This window comes from Chionomys nivalis, chromosome 24, assembly GCF_950005125.1.
Source record: "Chionomys nivalis chromosome 24, mChiNiv1.1, whole genome shotgun sequence".
NCBI lineage: Eukaryota > Metazoa > Chordata > Mammalia > Rodentia > Cricetidae > Chionomys > Chionomys nivalis.
In genome coordinates this window covers 8,126,316-8,148,693 of record NC_080109.1, presented here as the reverse complement: position 1 = coordinate 8,148,693, position 22,378 = coordinate 8,126,316, and the positions used below count along the sequence as shown (strand labels likewise).

Here is a 22,378-nt window from a genome sequence, read left to right as displayed (position 1 = left end):
AACACTCATCCGCTACTACTACTAACTTCTTTCCCACTCTCCCACATCCCAGTTCTCCTCCAGCGCGCTGACTTTTGGCCCACTTCATCGTGGTCCTCATTCCCCTCACTCCAGCTCTCATATTCTTTCAGCCAGTGTCCAGGGGACAATGTTCTTTGCAAAGACAGAAGAACTAAGCAAAGTCAAGGGGAGGGTTTTCCTCCTGGAGCTCACGCCAGAGGTCTCTGTGCCATGCACAATTCTAACATACTCAAGCAGAGTAGCTCCCCTCCGCAGGCATAACTGGTACAAGCATGACCTACGGCTGTAGATTCTTGTAGTGATCACGGACATGCAACAGCGTGCTTTACTTGGAGTTGCATGAAGTATTTAAAAGTTTATCTTTCCACTGGGGAATGAATTTAACATGTTAAACTATCAACATCTACCAATTGCCTACTTATGTGCTGTGACGAGAAGACTTAAGAGAAGCAACTTCAAGGAGGAAGGATTTATTTGACGCACAGTTAGCAAAGGCATGGCTCAGCATGTTTAGGAAAGAAGGGTGGTGGGCAGCAGGACTAGGACTCCTTATAGTACACAAACCATAAAGCAGGGAGCCCTATCTTAACATCACAGTTGACTATAACCTTTACCTCCTCCACACAATGACCCACCTCTAGTTAGGCTCTATTTCCGGAAGTTTCACAGCAGGCTAAGAGCGCTGCCACCTGACAAGCAACTGTTCGGACGCCCAAGCCCAAGAGGCCCACTTCACACTGCAATCACGTCAGTATTATTAAGGAAAGCATGTCTTTTTAGGTGTTAGCTATGCTTTGATACAGATGGCTATTTCAAAGCCGTGTTTAATTGATGTTACAAGGCTCAACTTGACACATGGAGATGATTATACCTTCCAAGCACTGTCCATTCTTGCACACCTAAAGACTGAATTATCAGGATGTGTGAAAGACTCAGTCCAGAAGCTCTCAGTGGTAGTTCCTATGCAAGCTGCACTCCTCCAGTGCAGCACACTAGGTATTGGCCCACATGGAGACCTCTAAGTCAGATATCTTGATAACTCTATGAGAAGAAACAGTGCCAGGGAGAGGTTAACTTACTTGTCCAAGATCACACAGTGAGGAGAAATCACAACGAATTGATGTCCTCTGCCTCACTTGCCAGTATCAAGGAACAGTACCCCAGCCGCCATTATTATTATTATTATTTTTTTTTTTTTGGTTTTTCGAGACAGGGTTTCTCTGTGGTTTTGGAGCCTGTCCTGGAACTAGCTCTGTAGACCAGGCTGGTCTCGAACTCACAGAGATCCGCCTGCCTCTGCCTCCCAAGTGCTGGGACCAGCCGCCATTATTAAGAACATTTGTTGATATACACCTGCTGTTTCCCGAGGACCAATTATATACCAGGCAGGCATCAGGAAGGAAGAGGAAGGACTTTAAAGAGCTCAAACTTGAACTGAAGGGCTTTTGTTTTCAAGCAAATGTAGGAGCCATGGAAAAGAAAAAGGTCATGGCCCAATGTGATACTTTACTGGACAGGCTAGGGTGTTGTCCTGGTGGCAGCAAACTTAAGTAAAAAAGGGGACTCTTAGAAGCACCAAATTCGCAAACTCCTTTCTTCTAAATAATCACAGCATACTTGTTTAAATTTAGAGTATGTAAAACATTGCACACATTTTCTTCACTGGTATCCAGTCATTAATGTTTCAGTGTGGCACGCTGTTTCCAGGGAGGACACTTCGTGTTCTCAGATGTGTGCTCCTTACATTTTCTTCCCGACCTTACTACATGCAGTCATTACCTCCGAAGCGGCACACCTCTGCCAGTCTAAAGTGGCGCAGAGGGTTAATTAATAACCAAATTCTAATTCTCTGCTTCCATTGTCAAGGAGGAGCCATTCACTCACCAGGCTAGAAGGCACTGAATTATGTCAGCTTATCTCCTTTCTTGATGCTTGCTTAGAAACAACGGTGGGTAGATAACTGTACAGGAAACTCATCCAGTCTCGAAACTGAGCCTAGGACCAAGCTGGGAGGCCAACAAGAAATGGATTATCTATCTCAAAGGGGGAACCAGATGATCACACAGCTCTACTGTACTCCAGGTATAGACTCAGGATATGTGGGAATTATTTTGTTTAATCTTCACAATAACTCTGATAAAATGACTCACTCTACTCTCCACTTGATAAATAAGAAAAATTAGGCCCAACTCCACACACACACACATACAAGTGGCAGAACTAGAATTGGAACACAGTCCAGAAACCAGTCTGCTTTTAATCACATGCCCAGGATAAGCGATGAAAACACCCTTGGGGCCAAGCAAGTGAAGAGGATGTTTGAAGTAGCTTAGCCTTAAGATTAGAAAGCCAAGGCTCTTAACCATAGCTGCCTTTGGAATCACCTAGGGAGCCTTAAAGGCGGTTGGTTGAAGCCTGGGTTACGCCCCCACAGATGTGATTTAATTGATGTGGGAGCTGCGAGGTGCTCTAAATGGGCAGTCTAGCCAGGGGCGGGCTGCTTGCAGAGCAGGGTGGCATGTGGCTCACTTGAAAGCAGCAAGAAGAACCTTTCAGATGTTATGTAAACAGTGCACTGAACAAAGGTTGCTACTGCTCCTGCAACCAGTATGTGATCTCTGAACTCTTACTTGGTATAATTACGGTGCTAATATGGAAGTTAGATACATGATTGAGAGATATGTAGATTATAAAAAATAAATGATAGGAGATAGATGATAGAGAGATAGAGAGATAGATAGATAGATAGATAGATAGATAGATAGATAGATAGATAGATAGGAAAGACAAACAACAGATAGATATGTAGATGCAGATGACATTGTCATGGATTTTTGCAAAGATGATCATCTGGTCCCTGAGCCTACCCATGTCATCATCCAGCTCCAATTACAGGGCAATTATAAAAAAGAGTAATCTCTGTTCACAGGACCCTGGAGTACACCCTGTTCTTCAAATGGAGATAACCCAACTATGCTCACCTAACAAATGCATACCATTCGATAAAGAAATATTTACTTCAACTTTTTCAAAAGTTGTGTTTTAAAAGGAGACCACTCAAAACTAACTCTGACCTTTATGCCAGCCAAATCATGAGATCTCACTTAACTAAACAAGTCTTAAGAAGCAAAGGTGGGAGGGGTGGTTCAGGAAGTGGCTCAGTCTGTGAAGCCCCTGCTGTGTAGCCTGGAGACCTACATTTTGCTATATAACCAGTGGCTATGGAGGAGAGCCCAGCAGATCTCTAAAGGCGGTCAGCCTAGCTCAGTCACCACGAGTCAGGATCGGGGAAAGACCCCATCTCAAGAAGTAAAGGTGGGGAGCAAATGAGAAAGGACACCTGGCATCAATCTGCAGCCTCCACATTCACGCACACCCATACGGAGACATTTATGTCAAAAACAAGCAAATAAAACAGAAAAGAATGGTGTTAGATGCTCTAAAGGTTTGTGTATGAAGGGGTACGTAGCATCACTAGATAAAATGTCACTTGTCCTGGGGAAGGGAAAACAAAAGCTGCGCGCCATCAGAAGATGCTCGTTATTCAATAGCCTGCAGATGTGAAAAGGATGCAGCTAACGGCAAGCCTGAATCCTCTTCTGAAAAAAGCAAAAACTTCAGCCGGCCTGTGAACTCATGTCTTGCTCCACAATCATGGCAACTGTTGCACTGCCAGCCAAAAGGAAATGGCAAAATGCATCAATTAAGAAAGATTTCAGGGACTGGGTGCATAGCTCAGCCAGTCACTTAGTTGCTTGCTATGCAAGCTGAGGACCTCAGTTTCAGTCCCTAGGACGCACATAAAAACCCAGGGATGGTGGTATACACAGTTGTACATGACTGGGGGTGAAAACAGAAAGTCCTTGGAGCTCAAGGGCCAGACAAACAGTCTGGCTGTCTCAAGAAATAAGGTAAGAGAGTGAAAAACAAACATACTGAGCATCAATCTCTGGCCTCCGTGTAGGAACATACATATATGCTGGTACACACGCATACGCACATGTGAGAGTGCACACATGCGCGCGTGCACACACACACACACACACAAATAACCCACGTGGTATTAGCTGGCTAGTCAGTCAACCTAGTCAAAACGGATATTTAAGATTCAGTTAGGGACCCTGTATCCTAAAGTAGAGAGACTCGATTAAGGAAGACTTCCTGATATCCACCTCTGTCTTTCACGTGTGCAAATGGCTAGTCCACACACGCACACCCACACTGAAGCACACCGGGATATGTGCATTCTAAGTAAACAAGCCCAGTATCCACCCTTCTCACACCAACAACTCACAGAGAAACTCCCATACCTATAATTAAAAAAAAAAAAAAATCTAAGAAACTATCAAAACAGGTTTTCCTTTTGAAAGAAGCCCAGCCACATATTTTCATTTGCCTGGGGCAGCGCAGGCTGAAGAAGCTAAAAATACTTTCTTTTTTTCTAAGTTTGGAAGAACAAATCAGACCAAGCAAAGAGATGCATATCATTTCCCCCTATCTTAAAAGTCTTACTAGAAAACGCTCTGCACAGCTGGATTAAGGCAAAGACATCTGTTTTGTGTGTGCACACACATCCACTGTCAGAAAGACCCATCTGGCTTATCCGCCCAGGAAGATCCAATAAGCCATATTTGTACTATCAACAGGGATGGTCATCATTTGACTGATTAGGTAGGGTGCTTATTTCTCGCTTCCTTTGTGTTGGAGAGAGTTTCATGAGGGCTGAAAACAAACCAGCAGGACAGGTAAAAGCATTCATAAAGATATACAATGAGTAGTATGTCCTCTCCAGAGCCCCAAAGTGCTGACACGCACTCACTCACGAATCATTTGGGCCTTGAGAATTTGCATTCGGTGGGATTTTTAAAATAGAAGGATCCAAGCTTCGGACGCCTTGCACAAGTTGTGTCTTCTGAGGCTGGCAAAGTGAAATGCTATGTTTCTTCTATCCGATTTCCCCAAGCTAACTGTAAAACATGCGTGTGCATTCAAGCATACCCACGCACAGAGCTTTTGTGATCACCTAAAGGCCTCCGAAGGAAGACACCCTTTTAAAGTGTGGACTTTTCCATCACGCCCAACGTTTCTCAAATTACCTATTAAACCAGCATAATAATAACAATACAAGATAGGCAGTTCCATTCACGGGCCGCCCCCCCCCCCTTTTTTTTTCTTGAAAAGGAGAACCAGTTAGCAAATGTGTGTGCAACTCTCCACATCTACAAACCAGAGCTTGCCTCTTGGGAAAGAGTTGGCAGATGTGGCAGGAGAGCTATTCGCCCAGAATGCAGCTGGGCCTTTGACAAGTGCTTCTGGTAAAACACGCTGTGTTGTATGCACACATCCCCCGCCCCCCCGCCAAGCCAGGCAGGACCATGGGTTGGTGCTGTAGATTTTTTCAAAGAGAACTCCTGGGAGGAAGAAGGAAAATCGGGATGTCACCTCTCCACAACACACCCAGAGGCCAGCAGCCCCGGGTTGTTGTTCCGGAAGGTCACTGGGTGGTACCTGCCAAGCCAAGCTACTTTCCCAGCCCAGCACTAGCGCGGAGCGAAGTTGGCCACGCGCGTCCCCTTAACTGTACTGTACCTTGCAATTGGGCAGAGAGTGAGTCCTGGTGCTGCTGGTACTTGAGCGCCACCGCCTCGGCTTTGCGCAGCTGGGTCTGCAGTTCCAAGTAGAGCATCGCGCCATAGAGGAAGCCGAAGATCACCGTGAGTAGCAGCAGCGTCTGGAAGATCCGCTTCTGCTTTCGGGAGCACATCCCGTTTCCCATAGTCCCTCCTGCGCCCCGCGCTGCGGCGGCGGCGGGCGCCGTCGTGTCCTCGGTCCTCGGCTGAGTCGGGCGGCTCAGCAGCGGCCACCGCGGGAAGTAGCCGGACTCGGCATGAGCAGAAGACGCAAGACACAAAAGCGGGGCCAGAGGGGAAGAGGCGGCTGCTCAGCCCCCGCGTACGGCGGGGCGCCAGGCCATCGACGCCACCCGGGTAGCGGCCACCAAACTTCTGGGACGTCAAATCTCCGCGAGTGGCTGGGCCCGCGTGAGGTCCCTTTGCATACTTCAGAGCCCGCTGCCCTTGGCGCCGGTCCCCACGCGCCGCCTACCCTGCTTTCCTTCCTGCACACTTCTTGGCCTCGCCGTCCACACCGTCCGTCCCCGCCCCTCGCGCCGGCTCCCGTGGCTGGACTTTGTCGCTACCACTGGTAGGGGACGCGCGCCCAACAAAGGGACCTGGTTCCCCGAGGCGTCCCCGCGCAAGGTCCTCCTCGGATGGTGGAGAGATGGGGACAGGTTGCTCTGGTCGGGTTAGGAGGGGGCCGGTGGGCCGGTGTCACTGATCTGGCAGCTCCAGCGGTCCGCCACCTCCCACCCAACTTACGTGTCACCCACGGCCCCGCTATCATGGCCAACGGGATTCCGGGAGGAAGTCCCACTCGGGCTCCCAGCTCATTGGGCCCGCGCGAGCCGCCGCTCCCTCCTTTCGGGGAGCAAATGCTGGGCTCCATTGGACGCCAGCTTTGTCTGTCCCGCCCCGGGCCGCGCCTTCCCTCTCTGCTCCGGGCAGGCCCTGGGCTCCGTGGGCCGCGCGGCCGCCTGGCGCCTGGGTGCGCCCACGTGGAGCCCGGGTGGGTGGGGATAGGCGGAGGAGCCGGCCTGGGAGTGCTGGGGACTTGTCCTGGCCTGAGGCTTGGGGATGATCATTGGGCACGTGTGCACATGTGTGTGCATGTGTGTCCCAGAACTTGAAATGCACGTGGAGAAAGAATACAGCGCTTACACAGGCCGAGGACAGCAAACAGCAGGGCATGCACTCTGCTAAGTCCTGCTCACTTCTTAGCCTACAGAATGAGCTCAGGTTGCAGACACAATGTTCTTTGCAAAATAGGCACAATCTCTCCAGGGCTACCTACTGAGACTTCTCCCATTAGGGAGACTAGCCTGCCTTCATAGATGATAGGAAGCAAGCTGGAGCCCTGAAACTCACTTGACTGTCCTCGTGGGATGGGGAAATCACTTTGTTGGCAGAGGGAAAGAAATGATCTCATATGTTTCCTCTGGCTTCAAATGGAATAATTTAAAAACAAATCTTACAGGCTGAAATGAGTATGCATTCATTTTGCTATGTGTATTTCTCGTAATGGTGACAGAAATACATCAGTTACATTTTAAAATTACATCTTCGAGGCCAACAAAAGACCGTAAATAGAGAAGTTAGACAAACATAATAACTCCAAACCACTTCTTTCCAAACCACTTCTAAGAAATCCATGGTGCGTTTGTTTCTTCCATGTAATGAGAGGGGGTATGGAATTGAGGTTATGCATAAATGATAATTTTGTTTCCTCTCTTGACCTGAATTCTAAGGGAAATGCGTTATTTCTGGGAAGAATCAGCAGTGCAGTAGCACTTATTACATTCTGCATCATTTTCGTGATACCCTGACTGGGTTTTCGTCATCACCATCAATTATGGGGAATGAATGTTTAAGATGAAGGAAGATCTGCTTACGCCAGGTTCATTTTAAAGACAGTCCCCGTCCTGGATGTTTTTAGGTCAACTCTGAAATCATCCGTTAACAAGAGCCACGCAGGCAGACTGGGGCGTTTATCTCATCGTGAAACATAAGCAGGACTGGTAGGTGCACTTAGCTAATAAAAAAATCACAACACAGTTTTCAAAACGCTTACACTGATAGCCCAGGACATTCAGTCTACATGCTGGAAACAAAGAAACCAAATTTGACCATGCTGACTCTAAATAGTTCTAGCACTTTCTAGGTCTTACAAAAATGAAGTAGCTCACAACAGGAGAACCAATCAGAATCTTACCCATTTCATCTTGTTCTGTAGAAACCAAGTCATCATTCCAATTAAGCATGTCATCAAGAACTATATTCTGTTAAAGCGTGAATCCATGCCAGGCCTGGTGGTACAAACAAGCTACTGGGGAGATCAAGGCAACAGGATTCCAAGGTCAATCCAGACGAAATTAGAGAGACCATGTTTCAAATCAAAAGTGGAAAAAATAGACGTAGGGATGACAGCTTATTGTTAGGACACTTAACCTAGCATGTAATTGACAGTGAGTCCAATCCCCAGTCCCAGGAAAAAGGAAAAAATGCCCAATTTAAAAATAAAATAGACTAAAGAAGCTAAGTTTTGTTCCATGGTCTTGGTATCCTCTCACAGACATGAGTCTTAGGGGCCTTACCACTGTTTACTGCTTCCTCTTTCTGTTTTACTCACAGAAATTGAAAGTGATTAGTAGGATTCCTTTAGAGTCCCTCGGAACTCAATTCGCTCATAAGCTGTGAACGATTCCTGTGCAAACTTCCCCAAAGGAAATGAAATTTTCAGCAATAATCTTAGCCTGTACTCGAACATGAGATTCATTGTGGATACACGTGCACACACAGAAGAATGTTGTGGTAAGTCTGCTCACAAATTACACAACACATGTGGTATTCAGTTCTATGTCCAGCTTTTGGAAACTCACGAATTCACGATCACTCATTTTAAACCTCAGACTTCTGAGTATCAGCTTCATTTCAGTTTCTTGAGGTCTTCTTTGCCTACAGCAGACAACTGATTCTACAGAATCTCATAAATCAAGGCCATAAAAGACAACTCAATATTTTAGTCATAAAATTTGAAAGAGAAGTTATTACATCAACTTATCCATTATTTCAAATTCAAGAAGGGTTTTCAGGAGAACATAAAGTCACTAATGGCAGTGTCTTTCTAATATTACATTTTCAAGGTGAACATTGCCTCTGGATTCTTGAATATATAAGTATGGCACTTTTGAGTAGCTAACATGGGAGGCATTCAGGGCCTATAAATTAAATTTACATAGCACTGCCTTTGGGTAGAGTTTATAATATATGAGCTATTTACACTGGTCTCTGAAGGTCTGTTGTTAGTTGTATTTTGTTTCTTTAGTATTTAAAAGAACAACCTTTCGTAATTAAATATCCACACGTTATATAGTTCACAGTGTGTGCATATAATTTGGAAATTACAAACACCCAGGGATTTCTCCCACTTAGCATTTTGTTTCTAAGACAGGGAAAAGACAACCAGAACCTCACATCCCGGAAGAATTAAGATAGCATTTGAGAACATTAGCATATTCTCTGACTCAAAGGAAGATGTTCAAATTTGCTTATGTTCCAAAGAGGGGAAGTTAAGAAAAATAAATTTGACATGAGCAGGTGAGGCATACTTTGGAACAATCTAACTAACATTATTAATGTAGATTGAGCAATCGGCTTTCGTGAAAACTTGTATTGAAATATCTTCACTACAAATAAAATTCAATATATTTTAACTTATTGGAGAAACAACATCCAAATGAGTGCTGAGTATTAAACTATGAAATGATGAGCTCAGGCTATGGGCCGGGGTGGGAATGCTCATATAGCATGTGCAAACCGGGGGGCTCACCGTCTAGCATTTACATTTCCTAGTTTAATTGGAAACTTGCCATCGGAGAGGAAAATCTAGTAAAGTGTGGACAGGTTTGTGGAGGATTTTCTCTCTCGATAATTGATGTAGGACAGTGCAGCCCATACGGATTGCAGCATCCCCACAGAGGTTGTCTCGTGTAAGGCGGCCAGTGGGCAAGGCAGCAAGCAGAGCCCCGTTATGGGTTTTGCCTTACGTTCTTTTCCTGACTTCCCTCAGTGATAGCTTATGACCTGGAAGTATAAACCGTTTCTTCCCCAAAGTTGCTATTGGCTGGAGCGTTTTTATCACAACAGGTAAAGGATACTAGGACAGTAAATAAAAAACTGATAGTCCCATCGACAAAATGTAAAATGGCTTTAAAGCATCAATATCTCCCTGACTCTGCTTTCTTCCTCCCAGCATTCAGTTCTGTTATCCCCGCCTACCTAAGTTCTGCCCTATCAAAAGGCCAAGGCAATTTCCTTATTCACTAAACAATGAAAGCAACACATAAACAGAAGGACCTCCTACACCATATCACCGTCATGGTCTAGACCCCTTTGCGCATATTATTGCTCCTCCCTCTCTTGGGCCAGTCTCAGGTAGCTTGGCCCAGTGTTTCACTGTACTGTTTCCATCAGTTGCTGGTTCTATGTTGACAATTAAGTAATCAATCTGATTATTGGAAAAAGCCACTTCGGGCACTCTCTCCACTGTTGCTTAGGGTCTTCGCTGGGGTCATCCTTGTGGATTCCTGGGAATTTCCCTAGTGCCATGTTTCTCTCTAGCCCTTTAATGGCTCCTCCCTCAATCAAGATATCTCTTTCCCTCCCTCACTGTCTTCCCCCTTCTTGAGCATTTCATTCCCTCATGTTCTCCTCCTCCCTCCTCTTCTCCTCCCCCCTCCCCTTCTATTTTCCCTTCTCCCCTACTCCTCCTAATTTCCCAGGAGATCTTATCTGTTTCCCCTTCCAAGGTGGATCCATGTATGTCTCTCTTATGGTTTCCCTTGTCACCTAACGTCTCTGGTGTTGAGGGCTGATTGTCCTTGGCTTTGCATCTAATATCCACTTATACTGACTGGGGTTTCTGTGCTCCCCCAGCCCTGAAGTCGTTCAGTTTCAAGGGAATACACAGAGGCCTATAGCACTTATAAACTGGTTGGCCTGGTAGCTCAGGCTTCTTATTAATTAATGCTTATGTCTTACATTAACCCATTATTCTTGTCTGTGTTAGCCACATGGCTTGGTACCTTTTTTGGTGAGGCAGTCAAATCTTGCTTACTCTGTGTCTGGGTGACAACTCTAGACTGACCTTTCCTCTTCCCAGAATTCTCCTGTTCTCATTGCCCTGCCTTTACTTCCTGCCTGGTCACCCCGCCTGTACTTCCTGCCCGGATACTGGCCGATCAGTGTTTTATTAAAAATAATACAAGTGACAGGATAAAAGATAATTGTCTCACAGCACACTGATGTGTGAGTACACACCATGTTTGTCTTTCTGGGTCTGGGTTACCTCACCCAGGATTTTTTTTTTCTAGTTCCAGCCATTTGCCTGCAAATTTCAAGATGTCATTGGTTTTTTGTTTCCATTGAGTGGTACAGTCCCCGAAAATGTTCCTTGACAGTTATAAAGATCCTTAGGAACATTTGTAAGGTGGCTTGAGATGCACAGTGCCAGGTTCAAGCCTCATTTAGTCACACATTACCCTCCATATTATGAATAAGTCAGTAACTATTAAGACAATTAGTTCTAGAGTTTATAAAATAAAAAGAATATTCTTCTGTGCTCTACAGAAAACCCACAGGGATCAAGATGGAAGCAAATCTTCAGACTCAAGATCTAACTAAAAGCTATAGTGGCATCTATCCATATCTAGATTGTTCTGGAAATCCACACCTATTTTAAAAATTAAGCTCAACTTGCCAACTAAAGTGCTAATGCTACTCCCTAATTGAGTTTCTTTTCTCCATTTGTGAATGCATGATTTCACAACATAGGAATTCACAGGTGACTTATATTTATAAAAGCTGGACTTTTAATTCTTGGATTGCAATACACGGAGTGATATTTTTAGTTAAACATTACATCTCAATTTTTTCAAAATAGCTACTGTGCGTGACATGTGGAAGGGGACTGAAGGGAAGTGGTAGATGCAGTGACAGAATGAAGTGGGGTCCTTTTTCGCAGGGAACTTTCAGGTGTGGGGTTTATATCTTTATTGCTGTATTGAAGATTTTGGAATTTTAATCGTTCAAGGAAAAAGAACCGAAGCAGAAGCGGCCTCACGGTGCAATCTGGACTCCTGGGAAAGGCAGCCTCTTTGGCATGACAATTAGCACTAACAGTTGGTTAATTAGAGTCAGTGAAAGCCAAAGATCATTAAAGTGACATTCAGACACCTTAGAACATATATGTGTACTTTCATTAAGTTTTCCTTTAATGTGAGGCCAAGTCTTTGCTTGCAGGTCTGAATCCATCATTAGCTAAACCTCAGCATAGCCTTTTCAGCCATAGTGTGCCATTCACAAATTCTAGCTGTAGCTTTCTTGAGTAGTCCCTAGGAAGGCAATTTCAGTGTAAAATGAAGCCAGATTTCAATTATTATCCTTTTTGTAGTCTTACTTTTCACTTTATTTGACTGTGATTTTTCTCTAAGTCACCAGTTCTGTGGAGCTTTCATAGCATTCATCTGAATTTTCATAGAAACAACTGATTTTTTCACTCCCAAATTTCTTCCTTGCACATTTTAAGGTGTCCCTAGTTCTTTGTATCACACGACTAAAACAGAGAGTGAAGTTAGATAATCCGTTATCAGAGCATCAGCGGTCTTCACCTAGTTCAGCAGGAAAAGTACAGACTTTCGTTTCTGTGATGGTGGTCTTCTGGACAAGATTCGTATACCTGTACACCTAGTAGAGAAGACCCTCCTTTAAACCAGTGAGTTGCTTTTTGAAGTTATGTCCTGCAATTATTCATTTACATAACAAGCTAGTGAGATAAAGGCATGTCAGACATGAAGAAAAGGGGAGAGGGTCAACAAGATGGTGCAGAAAGGAAATACTCTTAAGACCAAGTCTTATGGCGTGAGTTTGATCCCCAGGACTTACACAGTGGGAAGAAAGAATTGGTTCCCAATAACTGCCTTCTGTAACCACATATTCACCATGGCCCATGCATGTCAACACATGCAATATATAAAATGCAAAAAGAAAGGAAGAGGAAAAGAAGGAGGTAAAAATATAAGGGATGGCGTAGAGGAAAGGGGGTGGGTGTATTGCTGTCAGGAAAGAAAAATTTTAAGCCTTTTAAAACAATCACAAAGCTAAATCTGTGGAAGATACAGACAATAAAAATGGGTTGAGGAATAAAAAGTTTAAAGGTTTCAAGGTTTGTAACAGAGGCCCTACCTTCAAGATTTTGACTGAAAGGTGAGAAAACTGCATATGGATTCAGGAAGACATCAGCTTAAAAGAAAGTTTGGGATTTTCTTTATATTTTCCCATTGTTTTTCCTTTTGCTTTTGACCAGTTGATAAGACATTTTGTTGATTTGGGGAAAGAAGTTAGTAGTAAGTAGAGTTGGACAGATGAATGACGTCATGTGTTGCATTTACTCAATCTAAGGTGTCCCTGTTCCTTTGTGTCAGCTGCCCATACTTAGAAACACTTTCTACCTTGTGTCTGCCATGGATGATTCTGGACCTGGACTCAGGAAGGCAATTGCTACTCTCCTCCACATCCTCCAGTACAATCTCTTGAGTGTGTCCCTAGCTCTATAGCAGACTGATTGCAGGGGCCTCTCCTCTATGCCCACTTCCATCCCCTAGTGACTCCACCAAACCTTAGTGCCGACTCAGCTTCCCTAATCCCAGTGCACTCTCTTAGCCCCACTCATTCTAGTTCATCCCCGTTAGCCCCCCATACCCAGAAACACTTTCTACTCAAGATGTCCAGTGTCCACCACTGCCAGGGACTCAGGCAGGTGAATCACACTATCCGTGCTGTCCTCTTTCATGATCTATATATTCTCTTGCTCAGGCCAATAACAACCTTCCAACAGGAGCCCCTCCTCTCACCTTCGCTCCATCCACTGGGGTCTCCAACTCTTGGTTCATACGCAGAGCCCCCTGGTCCTTTCACCCTGTCTCACCAAATAATTCTTTGCCTTACCACACCTGCATGCAAGATCCCCTCTCTCCAATGTACCTCCAGATCTGGGGATTCTGCCTCCAGGAGGGAACCTCATCACCTGAGGTCTTTCCTGAAGCTCTTCTCATGCTTTTATTTTATCCCAGCTCTATTTCTCTCAGCTACCCACTGACTTGAAGAAACTCTCCCTACCAGGCAAACCACAGCCATCACACTCTCCTAAGATCCAAAGAAAGCAAGAGCAACAAAGAAATAGAGCACCCACTCAACAAAGACATGACAAAGTACCAACACTTAATCATCCCAACACCATAATCATCCCAATCCCAGATGCCTAGACACAAAACAAAAACATTACCAGGTAAAACAATATATCTCCATAGAACTTAGTAACCCTCGGTAGCAGTAGGTGCTGAGAATGGAAGAAAGAATCTCAGGGGCTGAAGACAAGGTAGTCGAAATGGACACCTCAATCAAAGAAAAATTTAAATCTAAAAATTTCAAGCCCAAAACTTTGGGACACTATGAAAAGACTAAATCTACAAATACTAGGAATAGAGTAAGAAGAAATCCAGGTCAGAGCACAAAAAATATTCAACAAGAGACATTAATTAACAGATTGGTTTATAAAACTGGCCACTGGCCCTCTCTCTCTCTCTCTCTCTCTTTTTTTTTCAGCCAAGAAACACACCTTGTCATCAAGGATAGACATTGCCTCAGGGTAAAAGGATGATGGAGGAAGACATTCCAAAGGAATGGACCCAAGAAGCACACCTTTGAAGCCATTTCCATGCATGAGGAAAAAGACTGCAAACCAAATAAGGAAAGACATTAAATACCTATCCAAGGAAAGAAATCCATGAAGAGAATATTGCAATTATAAATACATATGCACCAATTACATGGGCACTCATGTTCATAGAAAAAAACACTGTTGAAATCATATGTTTTCCGATACTGTTATAGTGGGTGAGTTCAATACCCAATTCTTCTCAATTGACATGTCTTCAAGATAAAAGCTAAACAGAGAAATGTTGGAGTTATATAAGGTCATAAATCAAGTGGTTCTAGTAGATATTTATAGAGGAACACACCCAAACACAAAAGAATATTTCGTCTTCTCAGAGTTCATCAAACGTTCCCCAAATTGACCGCATAATTGGACACAGAGCAAGTCTCACAGATATAAAAGTACTGAAATTATATTATGTGCCTTTCTAATCACCTTGGATCAAAGCTAGAGATCAATAGCAACAGAAAGTTTGCAAATTCACGAAGAATTGGACAACTCACCACTGAATGAAAAATGGCTAAAGATATGAATTAAAGCCATTTTAGAATTCAATGAAAGTAAAATACAATGTCCCCAAACCTATAGAACACAATGGAGGAGGTTGTAAGAGGCAAGTCACCTCACTAAGTGCCTACATAAAGAGTTGGAGCGATCTCGTATTAACAACAGCAGTACACACCTGAAGACTTTAAAGAAAAATAATTAACATCCCAAAGGAGTATACAGCAAGAAATAATCAAACTGAGATGCGAAATAAATAAAATAGAGGCAAAAATAAACACAAAAATCAATAAAATGAAGAATTGTTTCTTTGAGAAAATCAATAAGATAGATAAACCTTTAGCCAAATTAACTAAAAGATGGTGAAATAAGACCGAAATCAATAAAAATTAGAGACAAAAAGAGGAACATAATAACAGACATCAAGGAAATCCAGGGGATATACTTAAAAAAATCTATATTCCACTAAATTGGAAAGCCCTCGAAAAGCCTAAAAGAAATGAATGCATTTCTTGATATATAAGATGTAATAAAAGTTAAATCAAGAAAAGATAAACAATTTAAACATGCATATAACTCCTAGTGAAATAGAAGCAGTAATTACAAGTTACCCAAACAAAATAATTTGATTCAGCACAAAATTCTATCAGACCTTCAAAAATATTAATGTCAATACCCTTAAATTATTCCCCAAAATAGAAACAGAAGGAGCCTGTCCCAGTTCTTTATATGAGGCCACAATTAACCTCATACTGAAGCCTCACAAAGACCCAAGAAAGCAAAAAGAAGTGCAAATCAGGTTTTCTAATGAAAACAGAATTAAAAATTCCCAATAAAACACTGGCAAACTGAATCCAAGGACACACCAAAAAGATGATACACCACGATAAAGTGGGCTTCATTCCAAAGACCTCGTCCCAGCGATCTGTTTAGATTACAGAGTTTCCATAAACACCCATTGGGAACAAGGTGTTTAGAATATGAATCTTTTGGGAGCATATCAAATTCTAGTCACACAGTATCCATCCTAAAATTCAGTCAAGTGCGCTTTTCAGATAATTTGAAGTATAATTTAATACTTATTCCAACATCTGCCTCGAGTACTCCTATCTAGCCTTGTGCCTGACATGTGACAAACAATGAATAAATTTCTGCTCAGTCAACAGACTTTGCCAATGAGGTGGAATCTGTTTTTCACCCATGCTGATCATAGCCACCTTAATCACAAAACCAAACCCACTCAAAATAAATGCTAAAATCAGGAGACAACAAAAAGAAACATTAAAATTCTGCAGGGAAAAGAGGGTGAATCTGGTTTTTACGTTTATTGTTTATTATGTGTACGAGGGCATGTCTCTGTGTTTGTGTGTGTGTGTGTGTGTGTATACATGTGTGCATAGATGCCTGTAGAAACCAGAATAAGATGTTCTGCACTCTTGAGCTAGACTTACAGGTGGTTATGTGCCACAGGTTTAGATTTAAGAAACAGCAAGTGCATCAAGGGCTCTGAAGCCCCGAACCTTCTCTCCAAACAAGTTATTGCATTTCAAACAGTGCTGATAAAGTTGAAATGTAAATAAAACATAAGGAAACATGTGTGAGGCTGGAGAGATAGTTCAGCAGGTAGGAGCATTTGTTGGTCTTCCAAATGAAGAGCCACATGGTACCTTACAACTGCCTGTACAACTCCAGTTTTAGGGGATCCAGCTTCCCTCCTCTATTCCATGTGGCACCAGGCATGAACATACATGCAGATGCATGTGTGTGTGTGTGTGTGTATGAGATAAATCTTTTAAAAAAGCATTTGTGTAGGTAAAATTTACATAGGTTTAACAATCTTATATAATATTACATAGGCTTGCAAAACACTGTTAATAAAAGTTATACATTATATAAGAGAAACAACAGGAAAATACTAATTTTTCTCAATCTCTTTAGTAATCAAAGAAATGAAAATAATACTAGGAATCTTTCACTTACCAATAATTTTAAAGTTTTCATTAAGTATGGCCTAATGTTGTAAAACATTTGCAAAAGATAAGGATTCAAATGGAACTCTAAATGAGGACACATTTTCTGGAGAGCAAGCTGGCAGTGTTGCTCAAGCACCATAAAATATTCATCTCTTTTGATTTATGAATTCCCCTTCTAGAAATGTATCCACGAAATGCAATCTACTTACAAACATAATCCCAAAGAAGCAATTTGCATGGAAAGATTATCATTGCAAAATAAGTTCTTCGGGCAGGGTTGGTTCCTCAAGTTTTCATATGCTTCAGATCTTTGTCTTCAAAGCAGTGATGGAAGAGGCAGGCAGTTGAGCCTGATGTGAGGTCATTGGAAGTTGTTATCAGAAGAAATCGAAGTTCTTCTCATGGGAACTTCAGTTTGTTCTTTTGAAGGAGTTGCTAAAAGTACATCAGGTCTGAGCATTCCCCTCACTCTTCCCATTCTCTCATGATGTGCTTTCTTCCCCCAAGAAATATTTTTTTTTAATTTATTTTTCGAGACAGGGTTTCTCCATAGCTTTTGGTTCCTGTCCTGGAACTAGCTCTTGTAGACCAGGCTGACCTCGAACTCACAGAGATCCGCCTGCCTCTGTCTCCCGAGTGCTGGGATTAAAGGCATGCGCCACCACTGCCCGGCCCTCAGAAATATTTTTACTCAAACTGCCATCTATTGTGATGTGGTACAAGGCCTTCACAAGATCTGGCATGATAATATTAGGACTTTCAGTTGCAAGAATGATAAACTCAATAAACCCATTTTCCTTGCAAGCTTTCCAGCCCAAGGTTTTATTATAGTAACAAGTAGCAAAGCAATACAATTAGTTTATGTAGAATATTAGAACCAAGTAATTAAATCTAGAAGAATAGTTAATGTATTGTGTAAATAGTATCTTTTAGATAGCTAGATGATACATAGATAGATAGATATTATCAACTATCTAACTATACAGATCGATAAACAGATAATAGATAATAGAAAGATCAATCATTCCCTAGATAGATCATAGATAGTTTGATGATAGACAGATATATGACAAATATAGATAATTACAGGTAGATGATAGACAGATAAACATAGGTAGATATAAGTAGACAATAGATTAAATATAGATGATATACAAAGATACACAAATACAATTAGTTTATGTAGAATATTAGAACCAAGTAATTAAATCTAGAAGAATAGTTAATGTATTGTGTAAATAGTATCTTTTAGATAGCTAGATGATACATAGATAGATAGATATTATCAACTATCTAACTATACAGATCGATAAACAGATAATAGATAATAGAAAGATCAATCATTCCCTAGATAGATCATAGATAGTTTGATGATAGACAGATATATGACAAATATAGATAATTACAGGTAGATGATAGACAGATAAACATAGGTAGATATAAGTAGACAATAGATTAAATATAGATGATATACAAAGATACACAGATATAGATACATAAATATATGATAGATTAGATAGATGATAGATTGATGATATATACATGATAGATAAGATTATACATAGGTAAATGATTGGTAGGTAAAAGATAGATAATGTTAGATAATGATAAACGACAGATATAGACTGTTGCTGTTGTTTTTTGACTTTAGCCAAATTTTGGAACAACAAAATGTTGTTGGTTATTTTTTACTCTTTGGGCTCTTTACTCTTTTAGGGAATTGCTATCCTGTCCTCAGATAATCACACATGGAGATTTAATTCTTTCTTATAAATGCTGTGTCTTAGCTTGGCTTATTTCTAGCCAGCTTTTTGTAGCTTAAATTACCCCACCTATCTTTTGATCCTGGGTGTTTACCTTTCCCTTACTTCTGTATATCTTACCTTCACTCTTACTCTGTGGCTGGCTGTGTGGTTGAGTGGCTGGCCCCTGATGTCCCCTCTCCTTCTCTTTTTACTTTTTTTCTTCCCGTATTTCTTCTCCCATTTATTCTGTCTGCCAACCCTGCTTATCCTTTCTCCTGCCTAGCTGTTGACTTTTAAGCTCTTCATTAGACTATCAGGTGTTTTATACAGGCAAAATAACACAGCTTTACAGAGTTAAAAATATGCAACCTAAAAGAATGCAACACTTTTAATCTTTGCATCATTAAGCATAAACTAATGTAAAATATCTTAAAATAATATCCAAAAACAATAGGTAGATGATAGATAAATAGATGATTGATTGATGATAAATGGATGATACGTGATATAAATGATGATGATAGATGACTGATAATGATAAATATATGGTACATAGATATTGTAACAAAAAAGAAGTGGAGTTTTTCTTCTAGTGTCTTCTGAAGGGCTATATTTCTGGATAGATTTTTTTTTAAATTTGACTTTGTTATGGAATACTTTGTTTTCTCCATTTATGTTATTTGAAAATTTTGCTAGGTATAGAATCTTGCTGGCATTTATGGTCTCTTAGAGTGTGCAAGACATCTATCCAGACCCTTCTGGCTTTTAGAGTTTTTATTAAGAAGTTAGAGGGTTTTTAAAGGCTACAATAGGTTTCTTCCTCTTTGACAATAATGGCTTATAAGCAGGAGGAAATAAAGGCTTATAACACAGAACGTATTTGTGCTAGTTGTTAGAGCTTTGTCTACCTGTGCTGATGTGAATGAGAATGACTGTGTGTGCTCAGGTATTTGAATGATTAGTAAAAAGGGAGTGGAACTGTGAGAAAGATTACAGAGTGTGGCCTTATCGGAGCAAGTCTGTCACTTTGTGTGGGCTTTGAGATTTCAAAAGTTCAAGTATCTTTCTCTCTTTACCTGACTGCTGCCCACAGATAAGGATGTAGTTCTCAGACACTTCTCCAGCATCATGCTTGCCTGTGTGAAACCATGCTCCCCACCACGATGATAAAGGACCAACTTTCTGAAACCATAAGCAATTAAACCAATTAAATCTTTTCTTTTATACAAGTTGTCAAGGCCATGATGCTTCCTCACAGCAATAGAATATTAATTAAGACACCACTTAATCGTGGGGTGCATGTAACAAACCTTATTTTAGGCTTCTGGAAATTTTACTCTATGTAGGAGTGATATTGGCTCTTTACCTACGGCGAACAATGGATGGTAAATTGGAATAAAGACACTTTACCCCCAAGCCTCCCTCTGAGATGCTTCAATTTAAACTCACTGTTTTTCAGAAGGCAAGAAGGCAACATATTAACTTGCTTCCTGTTAGGTTTTCCAATCCTCAGTAGGCTTCTGTAACATTTAACAATAACATTAAATGAAGGCTTATTACTCAAAAAGTATTACTGTTAGCGGTTAAAGTTTTGTCCGTTTAATTTATTCTTTGGAGTGCAACTGAAAATCGTTCTTAGGCTTCCTGTAGCATTACTTTCTGGAATGATCACACTGGCCTCTTTATCTACTGGGAAAATGCATAGGGGACTAAAAGTCTAGGCTGCTTATAACACTGTTTGGTACACTTCCAAGACACCCACTGAATTTATTCTTTCAATTACTCAAAGAACAGAACCTATTTAATTGATTCCTAACTAATATTTTTTCAAAACAGGTTTCTTTTCTCTTTGAAAAGAATGGAATCATATGCAGCAAGAAATAGAGGCAAATAACTCAGAATCTAGGTTTGGTACTTACTAGATCTTTGCCCACTTATCTTCTGAATACAGCTAACATCACCAGACTTAGTTGTCTTAGAGTGCTGGTTTACCGTTTATAATGCTAATGCTCTCTTAACTACAATGAAAATGTGAGATGCATTGGAAGGAAAGATGGATAATGTCACAGCTACCCATTGAGATACACCCTAGGAATCTATGAAACTTACTTCTGTTCAGGATTTAAAGAAGGACAAGTATCCATTCTTCCTGTCTGCTGTCTCTAAGACTACAATAGTCTTCTTTGTATATACAGGGAAAATGAAAGATTATACCTCACAATTTATTTTCTAGCTTAGAGCTCTGTACACTTAAAATCTTTTTGGGAGCACAACTCATAAAATCAGTCTTAGGCTTATGGGACAGTTGATTTTGAGTGGTAATATGATGATTAATTACAAGGAAAGACTGCCTAAAATTTAGCTTATCTTTGATATATATACAAGAATCATACTAAACTTTCACATAGAAGTCACTAAGGGAAAAATATCTGCTTGCTTCTAGTTTGATTTTTTAATTAAAAATGGTATTTTTATTAACTCTTTGACAAGTTCATTCAATGTATTTTGATCATATATAGCCACCTCCCTCAACTCCTTCCAGATCCACGCTCACGCACCAACCAACTGAATTTCATATCCTCAGTTTCTTTATCTGGCTTTTTAGCCCATCGACTTGAATTTGAATTGTCCAAACACTCTTGGATATGCACATGGTGGCTCACAACTGCTTATAACTAGTTCCACAGGATCTGTGGCTCGCTTCAGAATCTGTAGGCCATGATGGAGCAATGTACTTACATGTCATACATGTCTGTGTGTGTTTTTGTGTGTGTGTGTGTGTGTGAGAGAGAGAGAGAGAGAGAGAGAGAGAGAAAGAGAGAGAAAACACAGAAAAACACTCATACAAAAATTTTAATAGATGAATAAAAGCAAATAAATCTTTGAAAATATTGACTCCTCACAGAGTCAAAGGGCTCATATTCATTTGTTTCTTTGCTGCTTTCTTTTTCAAAGGCCACAAAAAACTTTTCTCTGTGATTATAGCATTTTCAGATGCAACAGGAAAAGGAGGCTTATTACTCAGAAAACATCTGTACTGGTTGATCCAGCTTTATTTTCTACCTTCTCTTTGAGACGTCAAGTAACAACCTCAGTCCAGAGCTATCAAGAGTGTTTCTCTGTGAAAAGGTAGTATATAAAGAATGTATCATGAATCAGAAGGACAGATGGCAAAAAATCAACCTTTGAGATACATTAAAGAAATTTATTAAAGTTATTTTTCTTTGAACTGGATAAATGAGTCACCGGGTAGGAAAACTTGCTGCTCTCGTCAAGGGTCCAAGTTTAGTTCTCAGCACAGACATGACGACTCACATCTGCTCATAACTCCAGGTCCACGGTTCTCCAGAGTGACCGAACTTATGGACAGAACTCTCTCTCTCCCTATCTGTCTGTCTATTATCTATCTATCCTCTATCTATCTATATGTCTGTCTGTCTGTCTGTCTATTATCTATCTATCCTCTATCTATCTATCTGTCTGTCTGTCTGTCTGTCTGTCTATTATCTATCTGTCTGTCTGTCTGTCTATCTACATGTGTATATTTATATATACACATATATATGATATAGATATATGTATAGATAGGTAGATAAAGTAATTTATTTGAATGACTTGTGGGCTACAGTTCAACTAATCCAATAATGGTTAGCTGTGAATGAAAAAACCAAGAATCCAATAGTTGCTTGTTAGGAGCTGTGAACCCCCAGATCCTGAATTTCTTGTAAACAACTTGCTTTCCCC

The 22,378-nt window shown here is 41.2% G+C and overlaps 1 protein-coding gene across 2 annotated transcripts in view; it reads right to left on the bottom strand.

Moving 5' to 3' along the window:
• Window positions 1-6,428, bottom strand: part of Golim4 (golgi integral membrane protein 4) — a 75,907-nt gene extending 69,479 nt beyond the window's left edge. For both annotated transcript variants that reach the window (XM_057757050.1, XM_057757051.1), the window contains exon 1: window positions 5,611-6,428. In XM_057757050.1, coding sequence (XP_057613033.1) covers window positions 5,611-5,797 — 187 coding nt within the window. In that variant the 5' untranslated portion in view covers window positions 5,798-6,428. The remainder of the gene's footprint in view (window positions 1-5,610) is intronic.
• Window positions 6,429-22,378: the final 15,950 nt, after the last annotated feature.